At 37.3% G+C, this 11,210-nt stretch overlaps 1 protein-coding gene across 1 annotated transcript in view; it reads right to left on the bottom strand.

The window, feature by feature from the left end:
* Positions 1-8,122: 8,122 nt before the first annotated feature.
* The window catches only part of TMEM30A (transmembrane protein 30A), a 33,764-nt gene continuing 30,676 nt past the window's right edge, over positions 8,123-11,210 (bottom strand). The window contains exon 7 of the mRNA XM_010972815.3: positions 8,123-10,778. Within this exon, the coding sequence (XP_010971117.1) occupies positions 10,585-10,778 (194 nt within the window). The 3' untranslated portion in view covers positions 8,123-10,584. The remainder of the gene's footprint in view (positions 10,779-11,210) is intronic.

The following is an 11,210-nucleotide window of genomic DNA, read 5'->3' as shown; positions in this document are numbered from 1 at the left end:
AGAACACTGGTTTGGTCGAACTCTGTGAAGCTGGATGAAGTACGGAACAAAAAGAAGAGCTCCTCTTACACAGATACAGTCAGTTTTTCCCACCGAGGAAACTGTGGTGAGGATGTTCTTGTTCCTTGTGCTGAGAGGATGCTGCACAGAGCCGCGTCGGCATACCGGCTTTTGTCTTCTTGTACCTTTCGATGCTGCGGAACTCCTGCACGCAGGTCTTCCCCAGTGGCCGGAATCGTGGATGCTATTCGCTCGTTTCTCAGGCTGGGAAAACGCTGAAAAGAGGGGACATTTTTAATTGGGGGACCAGAAATTGGATGGCAGATCTGGACTCTTGGGTCTTGCTGTCTCAGTCTAGCAGGGCACTCTCCATGACTGGAGTGGCATAGCTATTACAGTACAGATACCAACCGTGTTTACATAATGCCACATTACAAGCGTCTATGACAAGTGCCCAACTCCAACCCGGTGTAAATATAAAACTGTCTACCCTATACAATAAATATCTTCCACCTTTTTACGAACTCATAATTATTCCAAAGAGAAAGCTGATGGTTCATGGGTTCAGCATAGGTGAAATGCATAGATAAAAATCATTAATATTGAAATTGTTATTACTTCTAATCTATAAAGATTAGATGCCACCATCTTACCTATTCCCAGTTTTCTTTTCCTCATCAATTATAAATACTCAATTTATAAATTTATATATTTATGAATTATAGATAACCAATTCATCTCTTCTATAGATTGGGACTGAAAGGACCTGGTTTATTTGCCACTCTGTATTACTCACTGTAAGTAAATGCTTGAGGACAATTACTAGGTGCCAATGCTGGGGCACAGAGTTGTTGTTGTTGTTTAAAGGGGATTGTCTATAATCTGAATTGTTAAACTTGTGTATGCTCTTATGTTTTCTCCATTTAGCCAACTAGATTGTAAACTTTTTAAGAACAGAGATTATGTGAATTTCTTGCTATTCCGTTTAGGACTACTTAAAGGGGGTAATCTACTAACCAACAGATGAATTAATAATAGTGGGTGACAGATCTAGGACCCTTATGGCTCTATTCCAAAAGACCAGATTCACATAAAATAGATTCTCAAGTAGATGCAGATCCCTATATGCATGCCATTAGTTTCCCCCTCTTTACTAAATCATTCCATGAGCCTATAAACATATTCCCAAACTAAACAAACCACCTTTGATCTGTTACCATACCATTTCCCTTCTCCTTCAAAACAAAACAGATTTCTTTATACTTGTCTTCCCTTCCACTCCTCCTAATCTTAAAACTGTCAGTTTTGATTTTCATCTTTTGCATCTATCAGCAACATTTAACACAGCTGATCATTCCCTCACAATAAATTTTCAATTTTTAATTTGGAAATAAGCCATATATGCAATACAGTATAACGTGTGTATAGTTTGAAACATGGTCTTAATGAGACTTCCATATGCTGCTCCTTTGGTGGTTCTATTTCAGCAGCTGCTATTAGCTTCTTTTCTTGGATCCTCATCCTCTCAGTTTCTAAATTTCAGACTACAGCTTCTTTCCTACATTCATCCCTTTTGTGGTTTCATCCAACGTGATGAAATATCCCTGGTGCGTGGACAGCTCTCCAATCTGATCTTTCTTTTGCATTCATTCCAGACTTCCTACTTAGATGTCTAATGGGCATCTGAAACTTAATGACCAAAACTGAATTCTACTTTCCAAGCCTTCTCCTCTGCAATTTTATTTCAAGACCCAAACTTTGGCTGTTTTCTATCATACCCTGGAATTGATCCATTACAAAATTCTGTTGGCTATACCTTCCAAATATAATCTGATTCTGACCACTTCTCATTATCTGCATTGCTATTACCACTCCAGGCCAAGCCATCATCTCTTTCTTGCATTACTGCTAAAGCCTTTTTAACTGGTTTCCCTGCTTCTACTCTGCCACTACCTTCCACGCGGCGATATGATCCCTTTAAGGACTTAAGTTAGATAATGACTCTGCTTCAAACTTTATTTTGTTCAATGATGTATCCCCAGCATCTAGAATAGTAATTGGCATGTAGAAAATGCTCCGTAAATACTAGTTAACTGACTAGTATGCTGCACAAAAGAGTGAACTCATTTCACTGAGTATAAAAATTCACAAAATCTTTAATACTTGCAATTCTCTCAAACATTTTTCAGTCCCAGGGTTCCTCACTCATCATCTCCTTGTTCTGTACATTGTGACTATCCTGACAGGAAACATGGCTGAAATTTGCCTGGATGTCTATCTAACTTTACTTCAGCTTCCCTGGCACACTTGAAATTTGTTACCTGATTTGTAAATTCATCCTCTGAAGCAGAATAGTTATTTTCAAAATAGGTTCCTTTCTCAAACATCAGTTTCTTTGTCATATTAGAAAATTACTGGAAATGGCTCTTCTGTTGAAAAATATTTCTTTCGGGGGGCTCTTGACATCATAACAGAATTGGCAATATGCTGTTTAGCTATGTGGGAAATCTGGGGTAGGTAATGGTAAATTTGACCCCTGCTGTAAGATGGACATCAGATGTGAAAGTACTAAATGAAAAGATATTTCACTGTTACTGATGCCAAGTTACCAAATCACAATCTTTCTTTTTCTTTAAAAAACAAACAGGATGATAACCCTTACTTTGATCCTGCCTACAGCATCTGTAAATAAAAAGCAGAGGAAAGCCAGGATAGTTTTGTGTGATTGCGATGTATTTTAGTTTTGGGACCATCCTTAATCCACTTAATAGTTTAAAAAAAATGTAGTAGGAACAGCTTCATGTGAAGTTTAATGTATAAAACTACTAGTTAAAGACAGTATTTCAACATAATTGCTTATTTTCTTTGATTATTATATAGTTAGGAATCAGGAAACATTTGGTGGTCTCAACTGCTGTATTCTTTTATTATTAATTTATCTAATTACAAGCCTCAGTCTTTTCAAATTTAAGTTGGGGATCGGGGCTAATGATCTTTATCTCTGGATCTGAAATCCTTATGTGAGAAAAATACTTTCATAAAACAGCAATTGTTGAACTATAATGTACTGGCTAGCTTCTATGAATGCAACACTTTGCAGTATGCTCAGGGGATAACTTTAAATCCCTGACCTCCTGAAGCATATAATTTAATACAAAAATAATACACACATAATAGTAAATTATGATGCAGACAAAAATGAGTCTCTGGTAATCAGTAGAGCAGAAGTTGCTACAGGAAACTCAAGGAAGGATGTGATCATTAGGAGAGTTTTGAAAAGACTGAATTTAGAGCAAATGAAGATTAAAAGGCATTCCAAACCTAGGGCAAGAACATGATTAATAACTTAGATTTAGAACCAAGCATGATCTACTGCAGGAAGTGTAAAACAGGCCTAGATGGAGTGAAAAGAGAAAAAATATTGCTATAGTTAAGAACCTGGAAGTCAGACAGACCCTGGATCTGTCACTTGACAGTGATATGAAGCAAATTTCACTATTTATACCTGTTTATCTGTAAAATGGAGATACTAGTATCCATCTTCAAGTAGCTGTGAAGATTAAATGATAAAATTCAATACATGTAAGCTATTACTATAAGAGGAAAAGTTGGGTAAGGAGAGATGGGTCAAGAAGTATCCAAGCAGAAGGTATAGCATATGCAGAGGCAAAGAAGAGAAGGTGATCTGGGGAACTGCGTGCAAATAGTCTGGTTTGGCAGAAGGACAAAAGGAGGTATGAGGCAACAGAGGAAGACAGGAGTGAGACTTTAATGGTGAATTTAAATTATCTCCTGAAGGTTCCTTAGGGCCATTTAAAGGCTTAAACAGCAAATAGTCAAGGGCCAGAACTCTATTTCAAGATCATTTCTGGTAGTGGTGAAAGGTTGGACTGGATATAAATTACCACGGACTGAGTCTATTAGAAGGCTCCTATAGTGATCCAAAGGGAAACGAAAACCTCAAGTCAGCAGCAAAGGAGGTGCAGAAGAAGGGATGGAGATAAGGAGATGAGCCAACAGTGAGGAAGTACCTTCACCAATCAACAGAGGGTCATGATTTACTGGATTGAGAAGTTGGAGAGGAGAGCAAGATTTCTGGCTTAACTCCTAAAACAGTCCCCACATTGAGGACTATAAGAGAAACTCGGGATTAGTATGAAATGAGTCCATCTGATTTGACAAAAAGAAGTGGGACTTGTTCATCGAGTGCCATTTTTCTATAATTTGTGCTAAATGCATATCATCTGTCACTTTCCTTATTCCTCAAGACAAAATCTGTCAAGTGGGTATTAAAATCCCCATGTTACCGACAAGGAAATAGTAAAGTAAATGGTTTAGGAAATTAAGTAATCTGAAGGATAATCTGAAGATACAGTTTATATTAGGTAAAAGCCAGGCCAGTGGGAATCTAAAAACCATATTCTTTCTACTGCATCTTTTAGACACAGATGACAGTGAAGAGACTATAGTGCAACAGTGGGGTGACAGCTGTGCTGAAGATGACATTAAAATATGAACTCCTCTTTTACAAGCTTTGTTGTGAAAAAAGGAAGACAACACACCCCAGGGATTATTTTAGACCACTGATTCAACTGCAATTTGACATATAATTGTCAAGCTATTTTTTTCCCCTGCTTTTCTTGTCCTTGAAAGAAAGTGGCAATGCCAGTCTCTGCAGAGAAAGTGAAGTAGGGTGAATTCGACCTTCTTCCACATCACCCTGCAGGAAGAGCTTGTGACATACAGACAAGCGCCCATGAATATCACTTCAAGTACATAGTAAGTTTATCTTTCGAGATTTAAAAAAAAAGTAACAAAATCATCAAAAGTTGCTTCAAGGTGGCTCTGGTTTAAGATAGTGAATTGGCCCCAAGAATTTGTCTCTTTTCCCTTTTACTCCAGTAAAATGGAAGAAAAGGAATTGAAAGGGTATGAGGTGTTGTTAGACACACCACCTTAGATGAACCATGAAGGCATTATGCTCGGTTAAAGAAACCAGTTCCAAAAGGTTACATGTGGTATGACTGCATTTATGACATTTCAGAAGACAAAACTCTGGGGATGAAAAAGAGATCAGTGGCTGCCTGGGATGATGCATGGATGGAAGGATGGGTGGCTACAAAGGTATATAGTAGAAGGGAGGTTTGGGGGCTTTGGTACTGCTCTGTATCCTATGATGGTTATCTATGCTTGGGTTGAAACTCACAGAACCGTACCCTACAAGAAGACAACTAAAGTTTACTGTATGATAGTCTAAAAGACATTTTTTTAAAAGACAGCCCAAAAGGATGGAGAGTAAAGAGGAGACAGAAAGAGGAAAAAGCAACTTGAGGAGATTTCTGGAAAACAGAAAGCAAATGGGATAGGGCTGAGAGGAGAGAGGAAACTGCAATCTGAAGGGGGGATGGATACCAACGAGAAGCATATTGATTGGTTCCAAAATTCCTGGAAAGCTCAGATATGAAGGTAAAAGTTATAGTAAATGGTGAAGTCAAGGTATGGGCCTGAAAATGACTAGTTGAAAATTGTTTACAGCAGAACAGTCAGACCCCAGAGATCTCTGTGCTATCCCTCAGCCAAACACAATCTCTCACCTCCATCACTGTCTCCCACAGGTGAAAAGAGAATTTTTATCTGGAAAAAGCAACAGGAGACAACCAGGCGTAAGGCACATGCAAAGGGCCGGGTCTAGGGAAATAGGTGTCAAGTGGAGAACAGAAGCTGTGGCGGAAGAAAAGGCAGAAGCAGAGTTCAAAGCAGGGCAAGCCAGACCCTCGTCCAACCCCTTCCTTTTGCAGAAGACTAGAGAATTCTTGCCCAGAGAGACTGAACAGTCCCACAGAAAAGGCCTCCAGCCAAATGATGGGCTCCCTGACAATCACTCCCTAATGCAGTGTTTCTCAAAATTCAGTCTACCTAGAGTTGCTGACCTGCCAACTGTTTATTACTTGTCTAAGCATTTTGTCACGAGCAGGAACAAATAATTCACTGAGTGGCATTTTCGAGTAGCACTGTTGGTGAAGCCTATCGCTTTCAAGCACTGCCCACAAGCAAATAGCTTTCAGGGAGTCTTCAGTGTCCATTCACGTATGACAGAGCCCTGAGACTAGGCAGAGAAACAAAGAAAGTCACCTCCATGAAAAACTGCAAACAGCAACAACATAACTTGGTGCTGAGAGTAGGAAAGAAAAGTGAAAACATATATGCATCCATATATAGCCTCAGAAAAATAAGATATTTTATCTGTGAGTTAAGATTAGCTTGTTTTGGAAACAACAGAAAGGAAGTCTTAAAAATTAAATATTTTAAATACATATATATATTTTTAATATTAAAAATTCAATAGAAAAATAATGTTGGAAGATCAAAATGAAGAAATCTAGAAAGAAGAGACAAAGCACCTGGAGAAAAAGAGAAGAAACTTAAGAATCAGTCTAGGAGGTCCAGTATCTGACTAGGATAGGATCGGATTTCTCAAAAGCAACAACGAAAGTTAGAAGAGAGAAGTTTGAAGCAATGCCTTCAAAATGCTAAGGGGAAATTATTTTTAACTGAAAATTGTACATGTAGTCAACTATCAGTGAAATGTGAGAGTGGAAATGGAAACTTCAGACATGCAAGGACTCAGAGAATTTGCTTCTTATATACCACTTCTTAGGACACTTTACGTGTCTTAGAAACCTAGTGCTCCAGTAAACCAGAGAGTAAACTAGGCAACAGCAGATCCAACACAGGGTGACAAAAAGAAGGCCTGGGATAATGGCTGTGCAGTCGGCCAAGAAAAGAACCAGGAGAGATCGGGAGAGAATGGCAAATGCAGAAGGGACCCTTCCAGTGAAAACAGGGAATCAGATAATCCGATAATTGGGGACAAAAACTCTTCAAGACTAGTGATGAGATGATGGTGGACCTGAGAGAGAAGCTAGAAAAATTTTAAGACAGGCTTCCAGAACGTTATGTAAATTTTAAAAATGAGGTGATTAATTCCAGAAAAAATAAAATGATAAAAGTATAATCATGGGCTCTGCTTTGCTTTACTTTATAGTACTTTTATGGTCATAATTAGACATTAACTAATGTGTTTATTAAGTATTAATGGCATAACTATATAATCAGAGAAGGGGAGGTACGTGTTAGTGAAATCATCAGGTAATATTATCAAGAAGACAATAATGTCTAAAGCAGTTAAATCAAGCAATAGCAGAATAGGCATATTATTTACATACACTAAGATAGATACCAAAAGAAACAATTTTTGAAGTCAAAGTAATTGTCTCCAGAAGGTAAAGAAATCTGAGACAGGGACTGCTGTTTTTTGTCATGAGGACTTTAGGTTGTTTTTTTTTAACATGTACACATTACTTTGTTGAATTTTAGATATAAAAAAGCAAATAAGGTCAAGATGGTCTGATGTGATTTTAGACATGATATTTATTTTGAAATTTCAAATGACATTAGGGGAAATATGATTTTTATGTTTACTGAATGGGTCATGGGCCAAGAAAAAAGCTCTAATACACTTTACTAGATTATCAAACTTCTACAACAAACATTCATGCACCAAATTCTTGTTGAAACAGCACTTCCTTACTCCCTCCACCCTCCCATCAAAATAACCACATTCACAAAGAACAAAACTTGGCGGCTTAACCAACAAAGGATCATACAATAATTCTAAGGCGGTGTTCCCTTGAAGTGGGTGAGCAGGCTGAGCAGCGTCACTAACCCTGCCTCTCAGCGGCTCCTCTTCCCCAGTCTGGCTTTTCACCTCCTACGTGCCCCGCCCACTTCATCAGTTTCATCCTCCCTGTCTCTCTACCAGTTATTCATTTTCTGTTTACCAGAAATTCCCCTTGATCTATAGCAAATTCAGCCTGTCTACCTGTAACTGAGGGGACAATCTGACCACTTCCTGGTAAGAACAAATATTTCTCAGTGACACAAATCTTGCAGTTAATGCTGTCAGTGATTAATATTTACAGAAAATGGTAATCTAATCTAGGCATGGAAATGTTAAAATTTGGACTCAGTGACCCTCGACTAAAATTTAGTACTAAATACTAAATGTCAGCAACAACACTGGGGCACTGTTATTTCAGCAAGACACTTGAATATAGCAAAATTAATTTTGTTCACTTTTATTAATACAGAACATACTAACAGAAAGTTATCTTTTAATACAATCAAGGTTACAAATAAACTGTTACTAACCAATACACAATATTCATTTGACTCTCCTCTTGGCTGAAAACTTCTCCACTCGGTAGTACAGTTACTTTTACCTATTTATTTTTAAGCTGCTTTATAATTTCAAAGACATTTCTTAGCTTTTACTTATTAAATCATTCCTTCAATTGGTAACTTCATATATCAAAATATTTCCTGCAAGTTAATGCATTTTTCAAACTTCCTACTTAACCTAGTTGTCTTAAGATGCAATATGATCCTTTGAAAGTTGAGTATCAGTGTTTCCAAAGATGAGCATAATGCCCGTAAGAAACGTTTTTCCTTCCCCTTCGTCACAGCGGCCGTATGAATGTTCCATCTTCTTCATATTTAGCAACATTCAGAATCAAGTTCAAATGGCAAGAGACAAGGGAGAACTTAGGCCATCAATGTACTTGTAAAACAGACAAAACTCCAAACACATTTTAAGCTTCCGTCTTCACCACAGATGAGAAAGTGTTGGAAGGGCTCTTCAGCTTTGCTTTAGCGGCACCTTTGGTCCCCAAGTTAGAAAAAGAGATGCAGGTTGGCAGTCCTCCTTAAACAGCACAACTCAATCTGCAAAGACTAGCAGAAGCCCCTCGCCCCAGTGATGTATCCCAGAAAATAAACTGCCATGTGCAAGAGGGTCAATTATCAGAATAAATAAATATTCTGAAGGACTGACAAAACAAAGAAAAGTTTTACACAAATAACCTGTGCACTCAGAAATTTCAGGATAATCATACAGTAAGTACCTCATGCAAGTAATATTCTACCTGTTAAAAGTCATTATGAACTACAAGTTCTTCTAACTGAATTTCATGTTATACAAAACTTAAGAAGTGTGGCACATTTCTACTATTAACCATTACATAATTTTTTTGTTTTTCAAAAAAATATATATTAATCAAAATTGATAATTACACAGACCTTTTGATTTAAAATATAACGAAAGGAAACAATTACAGACTCTGAATTCAAACAGGCATTCTTCTATACAAACATGAGTTCTTTTAGTTTGAAAAAAAAAAAAACCATTTCAATGCAATTAAGCCACCTCTGATTAAGATATACATTTCATGCATGTGAAAAAATAGTTCACATTCAAGAATAAGTTCCATAGCAAACAAATTACGCATTTATTCAATAAGGAATATTAAAATAATTCCAGTTAATAGAAAATAAAATAGCTTCAAGCATATATATTATAATTTATCATGTACAGATTCCAAAATCTCCAGAATTTAATTAGGAAATGTAAATATCATCCTAGAAAAACCAACCAAAACAATTGGTGCCGTAATGAAAGAGAATGTGCGTACATATTCATATTTGACCTGTATGTAAAAACTGAATGAAATATAGAGAGAATGAAGGTTACCGTTTTCCAAAATTTCTGCAATATAATGTTAGTATTTAAGTCAAAACACTTACCTGCAAAATAAAAAGTTTGAGGTATTTCCAATGCTGAAGCAAATTTCTGAGTGTTAAATACCTGGGGTATCAAGAAACAGTCTCCTTTGAACATTTACATCTGGTTTACAGTTGAAGCAGATGAAGGTCTGCCAAAAAGTTTTCCCATCTCACCTATTCTTTCATCCCTTGTGAAGTGGAAGCTTCACGGGAAATGATCGTATGTAAAAATTCAAGTGAGCTGGGTTTCCTGACTGCAACACCTTAACCCACTGGAAAGAGAAATTTTAAATCCTCCTACCTGAGACCCACCTAACCTCTTCAGACATGAGCATTAATTCCTATGCTGGACAAGTAAGCATGGCCTCTGAAATCAAAGCTAAGCTAGCTTGATACAGAACTGTACTGGATAAGCTGAATACATGAACCACCTCAACAAAGATGGTACTTTAAGCCTTTACACACGACACATGAAAATGATGAAGTGTTTTATTTAGATTTGGTCTTTCTTCATCTTTTTGTAACTCTGAATCCTGAACAGTTAGCAAGTCATTATACTCATACATCTTGTCACTCCTTTCTTCACATAATAGGCACACGTATACAGTATCACATGTCAATATAATATTATCAACACAGCATAAACATTTAAGCAGCAGACGCATTTCACGTGGAAGAGGCTCTATGCATCATCTGGCCGGTCCCAACAAAAAGCACACATCGGGATGCCATGTCAGCAGTTACAGTGTTGATATGATCAATAGAGCTAATCTGTTTTATACCCGTCATATATTTTCATAAGTCATCCGTAAGGAAGAAGCAAAGGACAAAGACTGCTTTTTTAAAAAAAGTTATGTGCCAACTTCAAAAATGACATACTAACCAGACATCAGCATTTGAAAGCTAGGTTGACTACGACTGGCCTTGATGCACATGCAGTAAATCTGTTTTCAGAATATAAAATTAAATGGTAATGTCAGCAGTATTACTACTGTTTCTGTATTTATGATTAATTACTAGCAGTACAACTCCCAGAAGGAACGAGATGGATCCAATAGCGATGTAGGCAATCCCCAAAAATGGATTTTTTCCTCCCATCCATGAAATAGTGCTCAAGATCATCCGTTTTCGTCCGTCAAATGAATGTACGGGGTAATCTGAAGAGGGTATAGGAAGGCTTTCCAGGTCGAGTTACTTGATTTTTAAAATACAACTTAAAAAGTTGACATTTAATTGTCTGTAATTCATTGGTATAATTCTATCATTCACAGGCACATTACTCACACATTCTGACTCACAATAAATTATCCTGAAGGATCAATTTTGCAAATTAAATGTTTGCAGTAAAGATCAATAAAGTTTACAGGCAAAAACAACTACATTTCAGGGTTATATTATTTCTCAGGTACTTTTGCAATCATCACACAGGAGGGCAAAAGGCCACAAAGAAATGTAATGTGAAAAAAATCTTTCAGGTGAGTAGCAGTGAAACTCTTTGAGGAGGAAAAGCTTGACAGACCAGGAGAAAAGGGAAGGATGAAGGGACTGGAGGTCTCTGTGAGCCCAAACAACAAGTGTGGCAGAGGGTA

The sequence above is a fragment of the Camelus bactrianus genome, chromosome 8, assembly GCF_048773025.1.
Source record: "Camelus bactrianus isolate YW-2024 breed Bactrian camel chromosome 8, ASM4877302v1, whole genome shotgun sequence".
NCBI classification, from domain to species: domain Eukaryota; kingdom Metazoa; phylum Chordata; class Mammalia; order Artiodactyla; family Camelidae; genus Camelus; species Camelus bactrianus.
This window is presented reverse-complemented; position numbering and strand designations above follow the sequence as displayed.